The sequence below is a fragment of the Gorilla gorilla genome, chromosome 17 (assembly GCF_029281585.2).
Source record: "Gorilla gorilla gorilla isolate KB3781 chromosome 17, NHGRI_mGorGor1-v2.1_pri, whole genome shotgun sequence".
NCBI lineage: Eukaryota > Metazoa > Chordata > Mammalia > Primates > Hominidae > Gorilla > Gorilla gorilla.
Genome location: NC_073241.2, coordinates 99,276,295 through 99,294,568, shown reverse-complemented (window position 1 = coordinate 99,294,568; position 18,274 = coordinate 99,276,295). Strand labels below are relative to the sequence as shown.

Below are 18,274 nucleotides of genomic sequence, written 5' to 3'. Positions count from 1 at the left end.
TGTGACCTAACACCTCTTGGTTCCAGCATTGCAGCACAAAAACAGCGGTGGATGGTATGTAACCAAATGAGCATGGCTGTCACCAACCAAACTGTTTATGGAAATCAGACAGTGGGCTACGCTCAGCCCTCAGGCCATAGTTTCAGAACCCTGTCTTAGAGGATCCCTGCTGAACCCCAACTGGAGTCTTTGCGTTGACTGGAAGTGGGGTTCTACTGGTCACTCAGCAGTAGCCTCACTCCTGGGGACTTGTGTATGACTTGCCAAGGTTCTAAGGGTATCATGGTCTAGAGGAGACCATGTGGCCCACATTGGAAAGGTTCTCTTAATGAGATTATTTGAGGAAGGGAGCAGAAACCCAGACTATTGTGTTCCTGAGGAAATTTTTTTTTTTTTTTTTTTTTTTTTTTTGAGACGGAGTCTCGCTCCTTTGCCAGGCTGGAGTGCAGTGGCGCGATCTCGGCTCACTGCAAGCTCTGCCTCCCGGGTTCACACCATTCTCCTGCCTCAGCCTCCTGAGTAGCTGGGACTACAGGTGCCCGCTACCACACCCGGCTAATTTTTTGTATTTTTAGCAGAGATGCGGTTTCACCGTGTTAGCCAGGATGATCTCGATCTCCTGACGTCATGATCCGCCCGCCTCGGCCTTCACTTTGGGATTACAGGCGTGAGCCACCGCGCCCGGCCTCCTGTGGAAATCTTACTGGAAGTATGAGCCTCTTAACAGCTGGGGCATCCCAGCAGAAGGCAGGCAAACCCTCGCATCTGAGAAGGAGTGGAGGGAGCAAACGACCTCTCACACTATAATCTTCCCAGCCCCAGTCACTTGTTCTGAGTTTAGCTAGATTTTCTGTTTGCAGTCCTCTGCTTTCCAACATGTGAATAGTTTTCCAAGCAAGTGTCGAAAGGTATCAGGGCAGATTCTCCATCACACACATCAGGTGTTTTTGCATAAACTGGGGAAGGTGGGGTCATTGAGTAGACACTAGGAGACTCCTCCCAATGCTCAGAAACCATAGAGACATCTGGGGAAGCAGGACATATTGTAGGTAGCAGAAACAACGAAACTGAGGTGACAGGGAAGGTTCTACCTGCGTGGACAGCCTACGGGAAGAAGAACAGTGTGGCTGAAGAGTGTTCCCCGTCCCCAACCACCCAGGCCACCTAGGAGTCTGCATTCAGAGGCAAGCTAGTGAGATGAATTCATGCTCATGTGGTTAGCTGAGACATTTTTAATAGTAGAGAAATCCAGTAATATTTTGATTAATGACTTCCTTGAGGACAAAGCTCTTTTATACAGACAGCTCTATTAGAAAAAAAACCTCAAGCCAAAATCCCTTCATAAATCATGCAAAAAATGGCTGCTGACACAACAAAAATAGCTCAAGCGCTGTCTCTATTTGTCTTTGGTTAGATGTTGATAAATAGGGCTCATCTCTAGCAAAGTCGTAACAGCTGGACTTTGTCTTCAGCTGCAAGTCTTTCTGCCCCTTTCATTCGAATCCTTGACCTCTAGGACCCTCGATTCCAGGGTGCAAATACACAAGTTCTCTTCCTCTCTTGACTAGTTGGCTCTGGATGCCTTGGGAATAAGGAGTTCGTACAAGTTATTACCAGTTAATACCCCTTTTCCAATCCTCCTCTCATGAACCTCATTTCTTTATCCTGGGTGAGGAAGTTCACTTTGGGCCTGATCATAGAAGCCACTGAGAGTGGATGATGCTAGGTTTCATCTCATTTCCTTTAGGATTTGAGGCAGCACGGTGTTGCAGATGCCTGCTTGGCCCTCAGCCCTTCTACCTCTCTACCTGCACCTCTACCCCACTTTACCCAACCCTGACCCCTCCCTCCGAAAATATATATGTTTTGGCATTTGTTTAATAAGCACATAATGATTTTTTAAAATATCTTAAATCATTTATCTGACAACCTCGACTATCATGATCTTTTGCATTATTGATTTCCAGCTGTTATCACAAAGTTGTGACAGAGTGTGTCTGTGGACTCTGTGCTTAGACTGTACTATGGTAATGCACTGTATTCTTAGAATGTACTTGGCATCTTTGGACCGGGGTGGTTGGGGGATCAAATGAAATCAGTTAATACGTGGCCAACAGCAAGATGGGGTGGCCTCATTCATTGGTAAGACCTGGGGTGAATGTGGACTCATACTATTCACTAGTAATAATTTTTTAAAATTGAGGTGAAATTCACATAACATTGTTCACCTAAGATTTAGTCAACATAAGATTAAACTTTTTTTTTTTTTTTTTGAAATGGAATCTTGCTCTGTTGACCTGGCTGGAGTGCAGTGGCACAATCTCAGCTCACTGCAACCTCCACCTCCCGGGTTCAAGCGATTCTCCTGTCTCAGCCTCCCAAGTAGCTGGGATTATAGTTGCGCACCACCACGCACAGCTAATTTTTGTATTTTTAGTAGAGTCGGGGTTTCACCATGTTGGCCAGGCTGGTTTTGAATTCCTGACCTCAAGCAATCCACCTGCCTTGGCCTCCCAAAGTACTGGGATTACAGGTGTGAGCCACCACACCAGGTCAAGATTAAACATTTTAAAATATACAGTTCAGTGGTATTTAGTACATCCACAGTGTTCTGTGATGACCACTTTTATCAGATTCCAAAACATTTTCATCATTTTAAAGAAAACCCCATACCTTAAACAGTCACTCCCTATTCCCTCCTTCCAACAGTCAATCAATTGGCAAATCACCAATCTGCTTTCCATCTCCATGGATTTAACTATCTGGATATTTCATATAAATGGATTCTTACAAAATGTGGCCTTTTGTTTCTGCATTCTTTGACTTAGCATAATGTTGTCAAGGCTTATTCATGTTGTAGCATGCATTAGCCCTTCATTCCTTTTTATGGCTGAGTAATATTCCATTGTATGGATTTGATCACAATTTCTTCATTCATTCATTCACCTGTTGGCAGACGCTTGGATCGTTACCACCTTCTGGCTTTTGTGAATAATGCTGCTATAAACATTGGTCTACAAGTATTGGTTTGAGTATATTCTTTTGAGTATATACCTAGGAGTAAAACTTCTGGGTCATACAGTAATCCCGTTGAGTGTTTTGAAGAATCTCTAAACTGTTCTTCACAGCAGCTGCATCATTTTACATTTCTTTACAACGCTTGTGCAACAGTACACAAGGGTTCGAATTTCTCCACATTTTCCCTAACATATTTATTTTTCTCTTTTTGATTATAGCCATCCTAGTAAATATAAAGTGAGTTCTCATTGTGGTTCTTACTTGTGTTTCCTTATTGACTGATAATGTTGAGCATCTTTTGGAGAAAAATGTCTATTCAAGTACTTTGCCCATTTGAAAATTGGGTTGTTTCTTTTATGTTAAAGTGTGAGAGTTCCTTATATATTATGGATATTAGACCATAATCAGATAGATTATTTGCAAATATTTGCTTGCATTCTGTAGGGTGACTTTTCACTTTCTTGAAAATGTCCTTTGATGCACAAAAGTTTTTAATTTTAGTAAGTCCAATTTATTTTTTTCTTTTGTTGCCCATAGGTTTGGTGTCATGTCTAAGAATCCGTTGCCAACTTCCAGATCTTAAAAATTTACCCCTGTGCTTATTCTAAGATTTCTACAGTCTGAGGTCTTATATTTAGGTCAACCCATTTTGAGTTAATTTTTGTGTTTCACGGAGGTCGGGATCCAATTTCATGCTTTTGCATGTGGCTATCCAGTTGTCCCAGGACCATTTATTGAAGAAGCTATTCTTACCCCACTCAGTGGGGTTGGCACCTTGTTGAATATCAATTGTTCATAGATGTATGGGCTTATTGTTATTTTTATTTGTATAAATTCAAGGGGTACAAGGGCAGTTTTGTACAAGGGCAGTTTTATTATGTAGTGGTGAAGTCTGGACTTTTAATATAACCATCACCTGAATAATATATGTTGTACACATTAAGTAATTTCTATCCCTCACCCCTTTCTACTCTCCCATTCTTCCAAGTCTCCAGTGTCCATTATTGCATACTATATGTCCATGGGTACACATTATTTTGCTCCCACTTATAGGTGAGAACATGTGGTTTTTGAGTTTCTGTGTCTGAGTTGTTTCATTTAATATAATGGCTTCCTGGTCTATCTATGTTGCTGCAAAAGACATGATTTCATTCTTTTTAGGGCTATGTAGTATTCTATTGTGGATATATACCACAGTTTCTTTATCTAACCCTTCATTGATGGGCACTTAGGTTGATTGCATATCTTGGTTATTGTGAATAGTGCTGCAATAAACATATAAGGGCAGGTATATTTTTAATATAATGATTTCTTTTCGTTTGGGTAGATACCCTGTAGTGAGACTGCTGGATCTAATGGTAATTCTATTTTTAGTTCTTTGAGGAATCGCCATACTATTTTCCATAGACGTTGTACTAATTTACATTCCCATGAACAGTGTATAAATGTTCTCTTTCCTCCACATCCTACCTAACATCTGTTTTGATCATCATTTCAATTTCCTTGGTCTATTTGTCTATGTATATGCCAATACCCACACTGTTTTGATTACTGTAGCTGTGTACTACAGTTTTGAAATGGGAAATGTTAGTCTTTCAGCTTTTTCTTCTTTTTAAATACCATTTTGGCTATTCAGGACCCCTTGCAATTCTATGTAATATGTTCAGACTTCAGAGTTGGTGGATTCAGTAGCTCAGTAATGCCATCTGAGTCCCACATTCGTTCTGTCTCTCTCTACCACCCTGTTTGTCCTCAGGCTGATTTCCTTCAATATGGCTGCCTGTGGTAACCAGGACAGCATTCTTGTTCATGCATAATGAGAGGAGATAAAGATAGAAACAGGGATGGAGAGAAGAGAAATTGTTCACATTCCATGCTGTTTTTCTGGCATGGAATGTGAATAACTTCCTTCACTTTGATGGGCCAACTCAGGCCATAGTTGGCTTCTCTGACCCCTCAAATCAATCATAGTTTTCAGGCTGGGCATGGTGGATCACGCCCGTACTCCCAACACTTTAGGAGGCCAACATGTACAAGTGCAGAATTACATGAGTCCAGAAGCTCCAAGCAAGCCTTGGCAATGTAGCAAGACCCTGTCTCCAAAAAAAAAAAATTTTAAAAAATTAGCTGAGTGTGGTGGCTCACGCCTATAGTCCCAGCTACCCAGGAGGCTGAAGTGGGAGGGTCACTTGAGACCAGGAGTTTGAGATCAGCCTGGGCAACATAGCAAGTCCCCACCTCTACACACACACACACACACACACACACACACAATCATAGTTTTCAGTACAATAGCTTCGATTTGTCATAATATCTCTGTGGCCTGTGGAAAGGGGTGGATACTCAAACTCAGGTACAATACTGCTAGGAGTGAGGAAAGTGAAATGGGTGATGGTCAGTTATCTTTCTAATAATTGAAATCTGATCATATCATTCTGGTGCTTAACAATCTCCAATTGCTCTTAGAATTGTACCAGGAAGTATATAAGGCAAATGTACTCCCACCCCACTCATCTCTACATCTTTCTGTTTCCATCTCCCCTCAATGTATCCAGCTACAATGATTGAAAAACTTCCACAAAGTCTCTGACTTTGTGCACCTGCTCTCCTATCCACCTGGACTGCTCGTTCACACACCTGGCCACACCCTGCCTGTGGCCACAGCCTCCTGCTTCTGCAGATTCCAGAACACACTTCACTGCCCGAGAGCCTTTCCCAACCACCAACCTGACACAGCCTCTGCTTGGCTGCAGCCCCAGCCATTCTCTCCCATGCCTGTTTGTGTTTCTTCCTTTTCATAACGTGACATGCACTTCATAACTGTGCATTTATTTGTATGTTCGTCTGATGTCTGTCTTTCCAACTAGACTAGGGGCATGAAAAAGTTTTTCTGTAAAAGAGCAGGTGGTATGTTAGACTTCGGCCATACACTCTGTTTTGAGATCACGCCAGATGCAGTATGTGTGTGTGAGAGAGAGAGACACACAGAGTGTGTGAGAGTGTGTGCAAATGTGTGTGTGAGCATGTGTAAACACATGCATGTGTGTGAGCATGTGTAAACACATGCATGTGTGTGAGCATGTGTAAACACATGCATGTGTGCGTGCATGTGAGTGTATGCATGTATGAGTGTGTTTGAGAGTATATGTGCAGATGCATGTGATTGTGTGAGATTGTGCATATGTGAGCATGTGTGAGAACATGTATAAGTGCATGCGTGTGTGTGTGCATGTGTGTGAGTGCATGTATACGTGTGTTTGAGAGTATGTGTGCACCTGCATGTGATTGTGTGTGTGAGATAGTGTGTGAGTGTGTGAGAAACAAAGTGTGAATGTGTGCATATGTGAGTGTGAGAGCATGTGTAAGTGCATGCGTGTGTGTGTGGATGTGTGTTTGAGAGTATATGTGCACATGCATGTGATTGAGATAGTGTATGAGTGTGTGAGTGTGCATATGTGAGTGTGATAACGTGTAAGCGCATGAGTGAGTGTGCGTGGATGTGAGAGTATGTGTGCACATGCATGTGATTGTGTGTCTGAGACTGTGAGCATGTGTGTGTGGGTGTATGTGTATGTGCGTGCATGTTGTGTGTGTGAATGTGTGTTAGAGCATGTGTGAGTGCATATGTGAGACTGTGCATGTGTGTGTGAGTGCATGCATGTTTGGGAGACAGCATGTGTGGGTTCATGCATTTGAGCACGTGAGTGTGTGTGTCAGTGTGTGCATGTATCCGTGTGTGTGTGAAGGGACACAGGTCTGAGACAGAAGATATGAGTGCAGGAGGAGTACTTAGGGGGACCCTGTCCTCAGGACGTCAGGAATTCTCTGGACTTGGTTTAGCCCGGGATTTGTAGTTTCATTTTTGCTGGTGCCTGTCAGGGGAAAATCTTGTCATTAGGACATAATAGATGAAATTAATTTTTCCAATTCTGATGGAAGTCTTCCATGTCCTTGCCACTTCAGTTTGTTCTGTACAGTGACCAAGATTATCTTTCCAAAACGCGAAGTTGTGTGCACCGCTTTCTCCATCAGCTCCTCGGCGGCTCCATGTTCCTCTCAGGAATGTGTTAACGTCACAGGCGTTACTGAGAGCCTGCTTTGCCTGAGGACTTGTGCTGGGTGCTGGAGTTACAGAAGTTAGCATGACGCCACGGTTTCTGATTGCTACGTTTCAGTTCCTTTGTGTGTGTCACTCAGGTCACTTTTCAGTCCAGACTCAGTCTCATTTTCGGTCACTTCCCCACCCACTAGACTGTAGTCACACCATTTCCTGAAACACCCGCATAGTCACGCCTCTGGCTTTCCCCCACTTTTTCTGTAAAACCTTTTCCACAATCCATTAGAATGATTTGTTCTCTGTGGCTTTCATAAAACTTAGAAAATGACTTGTATAGAGATGATCATGTTTTGCTACAATAAATTGCTTTTAAAATTAATATGACCCACTATATTATGCATAACCTGAGAGCAGAGATGTGTCCTCTTTATGATTGTATTTCCAAGGGACTAAGCGAGGACCTGACATAACTCAGTACAATTTGGAGGAATTGTTGGGTTGACTGATTTACAAAACAGAGATAACAGATACCTCTTTTGACTACATCACAAAACAACTAGAGGCACAGATAATATCATAGGTGTGAAAACTTTTAGAAAATATAATGCCGTATAAACACAAGGTGACACCGTGCTTGATTATAGGTACACATTACAATTTTGTTCTGATTATCATTACATTGTTGATTTTATGTTCCCTGAGAAAGTTCCCACATTAGATATTCATGCTGAGTAGTCGACACTTGCTGATACACTTTGAGACTGAGTCACAAACAAGTTCAGGGTCGGCATTAGATAAAATTGTCTTCAGTGGTTTCTGCTCCTACTTTTCCCAATTTTTACTCATCTTCTATTTTGACAGTCTTACCAGGGTCAAATGCATTTATACAATTCCTCTTTTTGTAGGGGTATACTTTTTATACTGACATGCTGATATGTTCCTAACAAGTTCTTAAGACTTGGAACTTGTACCTAACAAGTTCTTAAGAATTGGAACTTGTATTTTATAAGAGAAAGAAGAGAGCAATGATGAACCTGAAAAATGAATCCTGTTTTGATATTGTACTATAATTATGTAAGATATGACCCCTGACAGAACCTGGGCGCAGGGACCTGTCTGTACTCTCTTTGTGACTTCTTGTGACTATAATTATTTCAAAATCAAAAGTTAAATCTCTCATAATGGTAGATCTGCATATGCCCTGGGCCACCATACTTTTGTATCTGATGGGCTTTTGATCTGTTTTTTGGTCCTCATCAAAGCAAATGCCTGAGATCAGCAAGGAGGAAGAGGTGAAAGGAAGGCCACAGGATGGGCTGTCAGCGCTGGGCGTAGGCTCCCTCCACCCACTTCAGCCTCTGCCTCATCTTATGCTCTCAGTGAGGACTTCTCTGCTCCATGCATGCACCACCTTTCACTTATTATTTATATTTTTACATCTTTATTTTAGTTTCTGCCTCCTCCGCATAGAATGTAAGTTCTATCATGGCGATATTTTTTTTTTTTGTATTATTGTATCCTCATTGCCTACAGCAGAGTTAGGCACAGAGAATGCGTGCAGCACATGTTTGTTGAATGAATGACTCCTTGTAGAAAATGAAAGCCTGAAAATAAGCCGACTGGTTCCCCGAGAGAGAAGAAACTCAAATCTGCCCATCCTCGTAAAGGAGCAAACCTGTCTTTTAAGCTAAGGCCTTTTTCCTGTGTTCATACTTTAGAAAAAGAAGACACGACTGATAACATCTGAGAGGAAGGAAACTGCATTGTGCCGGGGATCTGCATGTCACATTATAAAAAGCAATTTTTTTTTAATAGACCAGCGTTTCAAACAGTTTCCAGAGATGGATTATCCTACTTTACTTCTGGCTCTTCTTCATGTATACAGAGGTAAAGATGATCTTGATATCTTCATTTAAAATTTTTGCTCTTGTTTTTGTTTGTACATTGTGGCATATCCAGAATTTACAATGTTCTTTGGTTGGCTAGGATAATTTCTCACTTGTTCAGAAAAACTAAATTTACATTTTCCAATTATCAGCAGGACACCTTTTTAGACAAAGGCAGAAACTGTCAGCCTTTACTGTGATCTCAACGCACTAGGTCTTCAAAAGCTTAAGATATTGATTTGGTGTTTCCATCATCAAGGCTAACGATTAATGTGATGTTGTATATTTCAGCTCTATGTGAAGAGGTGCTTTGGCATACATCAGTTCCCTTTGCCGAGAACATGTCTCTAGAATGTGTGTATCCATCAATGGGCATCTTAACACAGGTGGAGTGGTTCAAGATCGGGACCAAGAAGGATTCCATAGCCATTTTCAGCCCTACTCATGGCATGGTCATAAGGAAGCCCTATGCTGAGAGGGTTTATTTTTTGAATTCAACGATGGCTTCCAATAACATGACTCTTTTCTTTCGGAATGCCTCTGAAGATGATGTTGGCTACTATTCCTGCTCTCTTTACACTTACCCACAGGGAACTTGGCAGAAGGTGATACGGGTGGTTCAGTCAGGTAAGGGCAAGTTTTTTTTTTTTTTTAAATCCCTTTTTATCCACCTACAACATTTGTTTCTATAAAGCCCAAGTAGAAGCTATAGAATGTCTTCTCGTATTTCTGTGGCATTCTCCAATTCCATTTCTAGATGCTTTGATGTTACTGCTTTGAAGGAGCAATCTTGGGAGTCTGTTTCATTTTTCTGACTGTGCTGTTGTGTCCGAGTAGAAGTGCCTTTCAAATTTGAATGTAGTAGAAGAAAGCACAGGTTTTATGTTGTCTTAATGATAACCTGAGCCTTGATTAAACTGATGTTGGCAACACATGGGTTCAGGATCCTTTCAGGGTTTTATCACAGTGACATAGCACCATTCCCTTCTGCTGGACACTCAGCACCCACATCAACCCCTGTGTGTTCAAGGTTTCTTCCTACAGTACCAAATCTAAGTTTGTTTTCTTTCTTTCTTTTTCTCTTTCTTTCTCTCTCTCTCTCTTTCTTTCTTTTCTTTGCTTTCTTTCTTTCTCCTTCCTTCTTTTTTTTTTTTTTTTTTTTTTGATGGAGTCTTGCTCTGTCATCAGGCTGGAGTACAGTAGCGTGATCTTGGCTCACTGCAACCTCCAGCTCCCGGGCTCAAGCGATTCTCCTACCTCAGCCCCGCAAGTAGCTGGGACTACAGGCGTGCACCACCACGTGATATGGTTTGAATTCCCATGTGTTGTGGGAGGGACCTGGTGGGAGGTGATTGAATCGTGGGGGCAAGTCTTTCCCATGCTGTCCTCATGATAGTGCATAAGTCTCATGAGATCTGATGGTTTAAAAAAGAGGAGTTCCCCTGCACAAGCTCTCTCTATTTGTCTGCTGCCATCCATGTAAGACGTGACTTGCTCCTCCTTGCCTTCCACCTTGATTGTGAGGCTTCCCCAGACATGTGGTGCTGTAAGTCCAATTAAACCTCTTTCTTTTGTAAATTGCCCAGTCTTGGGAATATCTTCATCAGCAGGGTGAAAACAGACTAATACACCATGCCAGGCTGATTGTTCTATTTTTTTTGTAGAGATGAGGTTTCAACATGTTGCCCAGGCTGGTCTTGGACTCCTGAGTTCAAGTGATCCAACTGCCTCGGCCTCCCAGAGTGCCAAGATTACTGGCATGAACCACCAAGTTTGGCCCTGGCTCTATCTTTCACCTCATCCAGGTTTAGCTAGAGAGGACACTTTCTTCATAAATTGTGAGCTGTGGTGTCAGAAAGAACCCAATGATCCCTTGGAGTGTTTTTTGCTTTATCTACCAGAGATTGTGGTTTTGTCTTTCTAGTGATGACTACATGAACTGGTTGTAGTATATTGGAAACACTTGGGTTTATAGTCATCACTTTCCATCAACCTGGTGTTAGTTGCTCGATCCCTCTGAATCTCAGGTTCCTGAAGAGGAAATGGGGTTGGTAGTGCCATTCTACTTGTTGAATGGCTGAGGGACGATATATTTGAAGAACTTGGTCCATGGTAGTCAGAGAATGATACATCTTATTATTATTTCCTATGCTTGTGATCCAAAAGGACTAATAATGAAATTTTCAGATATTAGTGACAATCTAAAGAAGGGAATATTTTTGGAACTGTGTGTTTCTTGTGTGGTGTCTCTCAAATTATACTCATGGCTGTACAGAGAAGAACATTTTATGACATCTGACATAATAGTGCTTTATTTTTAAGGGATCTGTGCTCTAAAAGAACAAGTACAGAATTATATGAGGAATATCAAATGGTCAGGAGGTAAGAAACATCTTCATATATTTAGTTTTCCCTTTCTCTTTAGGTGTAGCTAGGGTGAAGACTAATTTTGTGTATATAGCTGAGGCTTATAGAGTGTCAGTTTACAATGTTTCTTTAGTTAAATGTTTATTTATTAAAGACTCTGTTTCACCATACAAGTCCTCATTTGCTGTTGTATGTAGACACCTGTTAAATCCTGCTTGGAAGTTTTTACTGTGTAGTTCGCTATAAATCAGTCAGGCAGGCAAAGTAGAAGATTGGCAAAGCCTTTAACGTAGAGTGAGCCATTGGAAACAAGGCCTGAGCCACCAAAGCTAGAACAGGATGCACTCCCCACTGCTGCCTTGTGTGGTGTGCCTTTAAAGTTTGGGTTCCAAATTAGCTGTTTTGGTTTCTGTCACAGGACAACCAATTGAAAACAGCTCAACCTTTCAGGATAGAGGATGGAGCTAACCTGTAGAGAACTAAATGATGGTTGTTATGCAAAGGTAGGATTTTTAACATCACATATGAATAGTCTTAGGAATATTTCCTGTTGTTTTCATCCAGATTTGTCATTACTGCTAGTTTTTGAGGTTAGGAAAAGAGAGCTGTCCCCTTCATGGGGCTTAAAAAAATACAATGTGGAGATTTTCAGCAGTTATCAGTCTGAGGAAGGAATACCAGCTGTCCATCTAGTTTGAATTCTTCATGATGGTATCCTTAGCCATGATCCATTGCTCTTGTTTTGATTATTTGTATTTTAAAGAGCAGATTGATGCAATGGGCTAGTGAGGGCATTCTACCCTATTTTGAGAGTTTCAGAGCTTCACTTTTTTAAACTAAGAATGATAGTGAGTTTAAAAAATATTAGTTGTATTTCAAAATTAACCTTAGGTGTGCTTAAAATTTTCTTATGTACTTCAGTAACAACATACTGGGATTGCAAATATTGTACTTTTGTATACTGTAAAGGGGGAGTTGAAAATACATTAAATAGTAAAAAAAAAAGTCAGACTTGGAATCTAGAAATCCTAGTTTGTATAATGGATTGTAAGAACTTCAGAAGGATGAAGGAGTTGGGCCCTATGCTCTGTAAATATGTTGATTTTTTGCTATTTATTGATAGCTTATTATGTGCGGAATTTTACATAGTCTGAATCTTCATAGACTTCCTCCTTGAATCTCCTGTGTGCATTTGAACGTTTGTATTGCCTGATTTTACAGATGATGACATTGAAGTGCAGTGAGGTCTAGTAGTCTTTCCAAGGCCCTAAGTTTCACATATGTCCCAGCAGATAAAGTTGCAAATTGATGTAACTGTCAGCCTGGGGGACATGGGAACCCACCAGGGCCCTTGAAGAAGGAGACCTTGGCCATTGTACCTCCTATCAATGCTACCCCTCTCCAGCTTTCAGCCTAGAGTTTAGGAGCAAACAGGACATCTTATTCTGAATAAATGGTACTACTAATACAAAGTTATTTGAAAATATGTGTTCTTTCCAGAACAGGCATTTCTTCATTAGCAATTGATTTAGAGACTCTGATGGTAAGAATAAATGCATTTGTTTTTACCTAGTTTGTGAGAAAATATGCAGAGATGACTTGGGGGACCACATTTTCAAGGTAGCCCTTTCTAGCAGAGTTTGTGAGGTCATGGAGAAAACTACTGTCACCTACGTGTCTCTGGCTTTATTAGTCAGTTAAAGCAAATATAGTTGCATTTACAGAAATACCCCCAAAATGAGTGACCCACTCAGAATGCTCTGCCACCTAGTGTTTACTGGGTGCCTGCTCTGTAGGATGCAACTGAGTGTCATTTCATTTAATCTTTATGAAGGAGTATGGGGAGGTAATGTGTTCCCGTAATACAACAGAAGACACTGAGGTTCAGGGTGGCAGACTCACTTGTCCAAGGTTATCAAGCTGCCAAGTGACAGCACCAGAATGACCCCAGTTGATTTTTCTGAAGAGCCAGAGATCTTAACTCCAGCGGAATGAACCAGGGAGGGCCATGGTAGAGAAAAGTCGTGCTGGACCTTGAAGAATTGGAAGGAATATTTTAATTAGAGAGGCCGGGGTCTGGGGAAGAGAGAAGACAGAGAGGGAAGGGTGTCCTGGAGATACTGATGGCTTAAAGAAGGGCACAGTGGAGGTGTAAAGTTCATGCAAGAGGCAGAGCCTGGCCTTCTCTGACTAGGGCACTGGATTTGGATAAGATGTGGTTCTCACCCTGGGCTCTGAGGCCCTCTACACCCACAGAGGTGGCCTGAGAGGCAGCCTCCCAGGAAAGGAAGACACTGTGAGAGTGAGACTCTCTCCCTGCCTGCACCAGCAAAGGGGCTCAGCTTATGATACTTTAGAGTTTCAGGAAAAGCTTTAGTACAGTAGATTCTGTGCTTGAAAAAGGAGTTGCAGCTCACTAGGGCAGCAGAATGTCAGAAATAAACCCGAAAAGTTATTGATGTGCCTAATGGAATTTTGACTTCCGTCTGTAATGCAGACCAGGGGACGTCTCTGACTAGTTTTTAGAGAGACACACAAAATAAAACCAGATTTTTCTTTCACCACCTAAAAGATTACACTAGCTGCAGCCTTGTAGGAGAGTAAGAGTTTGCAGGCAAGGTAAGCAAATAGGCATCTGTGGATTGGAACCCTTACATACTGCTAGCAGGAGGATTAATTGGTACCTCTATTATTTTAGTCAGGCTTCTCCAGAGAAAGAGAACCAATGTGTATATACATGGAGATTTATTATAAGAAATTGGCTCACATGATGTATTAGTCTATTCTCACACTGCTGTGAAGAAATACTTAAGACTGGGTAATTTATAAGGGAAAGAGGTTTAATTGACTCACAGTTCAGTATGGCTGGGGAGGCCTCAGGAAACGTACAATCATGGTGAAAAGGGGAGCAAACATGTCCTTCTTCACATGGCAGCAGGAAGGAGAAGTGCAGAGTGAGGTGGGGGAAAAGCCCCTTATAAAACCATCAGATTTTGTGAGAATTCACTCACTGTCACCAGAACAGCATGAAGGTGACTGGCCCCATGATTCAACTACCTCCCACCGGGTCCCTCCCACAATACATGGGGATTATGGGAACTACAAGATGAGATTTGGGTGGCGAAACAGCCAAACTATGTAATTTTGCCCCTGGCCCCTCTGAAATCTCATGCCCTCACATTTCAAAATACAACCATACCCTCCCAACAGTCCCCCAAAGTCTTAACTCTTTCCAGCATTAACTGAAAGTCCACAGTCCAAAGTCTCATCTGAGACAAGGCAAGTACCTTCTGCCTATGAGCCTGTAAAATCAAAAGCAAGTTAGTTACTTCCTAGATAAAAGGGGGGTACAGGCATTGGATAAATACACCAATTCCAAATGAGAGAAATTGGCCAAAACAAAGGGGCTACTAGCTCCATGCAAGTCTGAAATCCTGTAGGGCAGTCATTAAAACTTCAAGTTCCAAAAATGATCTCCTTTGACTCCATGTCCCACATCCTGGGCATGCTGATGCAAGAGGTGGGCACCCATGGTCTTGGGCAGCTCCACCCCTCTGGCTATGCAGGGTACAGCCTCCCCTCTTGGCTGCTTTCACAAGCTGGTGTTGAGTGTCTGTGGCTTCTCCATTTGCATGGTGCAAGCCGTCTGTGGATCAGATTCAGATTGTGGGGTCTGAAGGATGGTGGCCCTCTTCTCACAGCTCTACTAGACAGTGCCCCAGTGGGGATTCTGTGTGGGGGCTCCAACCCCACATTTCCCTGCTGCAGTGCCCTAGCAGAGGTCTTCCATGAGGGCTCTGCCCTTGCAGCAACTTCTGAATGGACACCCAGGTGTTTCTGTACATTTTCTGCAGTCTAGGCAGAGGTTCTCCAACCACAGTTCTTGACTTCTGTGCACCCGCAGGCCCAACACCACGTGTAAGCTGTCAAGGCTTGGGGCTTGCACCCTCTGAAGCAACAGCCTGAGCTGTATGTTGGCCCCTTTTAGCCATGGCTGGGACATAGGGCACCATATGCAGGGCAGCGAGGCTGCATAGAGCAGGGGGTCTTAGGCTTGGCCCAGGAAATCACTTTTCCCTCCTAGGCCTATGATGGAAGGGGCTGCCATGAAGGTCTCTGACATGCCTTGGAGACATTTTCCCCATTGTCTTGGTGATTTACATTTGGCTCCTCATTACTTACGCAAATTTCTGCAGCTGGCTGGAATTTCTTCCCAGAAGATGTTTTTCTTTTCTGTCACATCATCAGGCTGCAAATTTTCCAAATTTTTTATGCTCTGCTTCCTCTTGAATGCTTTGCCCCTTAGAAGTTTCTTCTGCCAGATACCCTAAATTATCTCTCTCAAGTTCAAAGTTCCACAGATCTCTGGGGCAGGGGCAAAATGCCACCAAACTCTTTGCATAGCAAGAGTGACCTTTACTCCAGTTCCCAAAAAGTTCCTCATCTCCATCTGAGACCACCTCAGCCTGGACTTCATTGTTTATATCACTGTCAGCGTTTTGGTCAATGTCATTCAACAAATTTCTAGGAAGTTCCCAAATTTCCCACATTTTCCTGTCTTCTTCTGAGCCCTCAAAACTGTTCCAACCTCTACCTGTTACCCAGTTCCAAAGTTGCTTTCACACTTGTGGATATCTTTACAGCAACCCTCCACTCTCTGCTGTACTCATTTACTGTATTACTCAATTTTCATGCTGCTAATAAAGACATACCTGAGACAGGGTAATTTATAAAGGAAAGAGGTTTAATTGATTCTCAGTTCAGTATAGGTGGGGAGGCCTCAGGAAACTTACAATCATGGTGGAAGGGGAAGCAAATATGTCCTTCACATGGCAGCAGGGAGAAGAATGAGTGCCCAGAGCAGGGGAAGCCCCTTATAAAACCATCAGGTCTCATGAGAACTAACTCACTATCATGAGAACAGGATGGGGGAAACCACCCCCATGATTCAGTTATCTCCACCTGGTCTCTCCCACGACACGTGAGGGTTATGGGAACTACAACTCAAGATGAGATTTGGGTGGGCACACGGCCAAATTATATCATATGATCATGGAGACTGATAAGCCCAAATTTGCAGTGTGGGCTTGCAGGCTGCAGACCCAGGAGAGCCGATGGTACAGATGAAGCCCAGGTCATCTGCTGCAGAATCCCTCTTGCTTGGGGAGGCTGGTCTTTTTGTTGAATTAGGCTCACCTACATTATGGAGGCAAACTGCTTATTCAAAATTCACCAATTTAAATGTTAATCTCATCCCAAAACCCCCTTCAAATTGACACGTAAAATTAACCATCATACCTGTTTTGGAAAATGATATGGCATTAGCTAGTTAAAAACCCCAAATCCTATGATCCAATAATTCTACTCTGTTTGGTATCCAAGAGTTCTCTCATTATAGGGAAAATTCCTGACAATATTTATAGCAACAGTGATTGCAACAGCAAAAAATTGGTAACAACCCAAATACCCATCAACAGTAGAACAGAAAAGCACACTGAGGTCTATTCACACATTAGGATACTCTACATCACTAAAATGAGTGAATTATCACTTGCTCGCCGACATGGATGAAGCTCATGAACTTTGTGTTGAAAGAAAAGAGCAAGTTACCAAAAAGATAGGCAAACTAGGGTTCCTTTTCTTTAAAAGTTTTAGAAATATGCATAATTAAACAATACGTTATTTATAGATACAAACGTGGTAAAACCATAAAGAAAAGCAAAGTGCAGAAACATGGTAGGTGGGGGATAGAATAGAATCAGGAAGGGCTGAAAGGGTCTTTAAGGCTCATAGTCAGGGTGTTTTCCTTATACAGGTGTTTTATTTCGCATTTGTCTCAAAATGTTTTACAAGATTTCTTTCAAATCTACTGATTTCTTTTTCTTTTCCTTTTTTGAGACAGAGTCTCACTCTGTTGCCCAGGCTGGAGTGCAGTGGCATGTTCTCAGCTCATTGCAACCTCTGCCTCCTGGGTTCAAGTGGTTCTCCTGCCTCAGCCTCCTGAGTAGCTGGGATTACAGGCCTGCATCATCACACCCAGCTAATTTTTGTATTTTTGTAGAGATGGGGGTTTTGCCATGTTGGCCAGGCTGATCTCAAACTCCTGACCTCAGGTGATCCACCCCACCTCGGCCTCCCAAAGTGCTGGAATTACAGGCATAGGCCACCTTGCCTGGCCAAATCTACTGATTTCTAATGGTGAAAAGAGATGCAATTGCAATTTTTGAGCAGTTCAAAGGTCTAAGGTAAGGATGAAATCTTCATTCTGATATGGCCTGGGGGCCAGGTAGAGGTAAGTTTCAGCAATGGTTTCAAATTTTTATGATCCAAGGACTAAAAAATGATGATTTTAGTGAAAAACATGTGAAATTAAGAGACCAACTTGGCTAGCAAGAGTGGAACTAAGTCTGTTTCAGGAGTATTAAATTGTAAAGTAGCCTTTGACCAGCTGACAATTGAAATTATGGAACAACAAACCAGGATTGAAAATATCCAATTTGAAGTCATCCGAATGATCATCCAGCACATGTGAACAAGAGGGTTAACTAAGAAAGTACCAATGGATGGGGGCAGAAGTCTAAGGTCATAGCTTGTGGCTTGGAGGATGGTCACATTGTAGTGTGTTAAAGAAGGTGTTCACGTTAAAGAATGTAGAGGGCATAGAGAAAAGAGAGGGAGAGTCGGGAGGGAGAGGAAAGTGAACAGGCGAATTATTGATGTGAGAGCAGAAGACACATAGAACTCATATTTATAGTAGAGGGTTAGATTTTCTTGCTCCACACATGCAGGTACTTTGTGTTGGCTGTATTGTATGTTTGCTGACTCTGTGATCTCCCATATTCCAGTCCATTTATCTCAAACTGGGCACAGAGATGTTCCTCACTGTTTCCCTTTAAGAGTCTCATTCTCTCCCAGGTGGGATGAGGCTCCTTATATGCCATCCATG

The 18,274-nt window shown here is 42.2% G+C and overlaps 1 protein-coding gene across 3 annotated transcripts in view; it reads left to right on the top strand.

Moving 5' to 3' along the window:
* The window catches only part of CD226 (CD226 molecule), a 118,742-nt gene that overhangs the window by 15,640 nt on the left and 84,828 nt on the right, over positions 1 to 18,274 (top strand). For 2 of the 3 annotated variants that reach the window (XM_055368328.2, XM_063699307.1), the window contains exons 2-3: positions 8,794 to 8,962; positions 9,253 to 9,588. In XM_055368328.2, the coding sequence (XP_055224303.1) occupies positions 8,794 to 8,962; positions 9,253 to 9,588 (505 nt within the window). Of the gene's footprint in view, positions 1 to 8,461; positions 8,549 to 8,793; positions 8,963 to 9,252; positions 9,589 to 18,274 lie in introns of those variants that run through there. The other variant, XM_063699308.1, reaches the window with a different exon arrangement.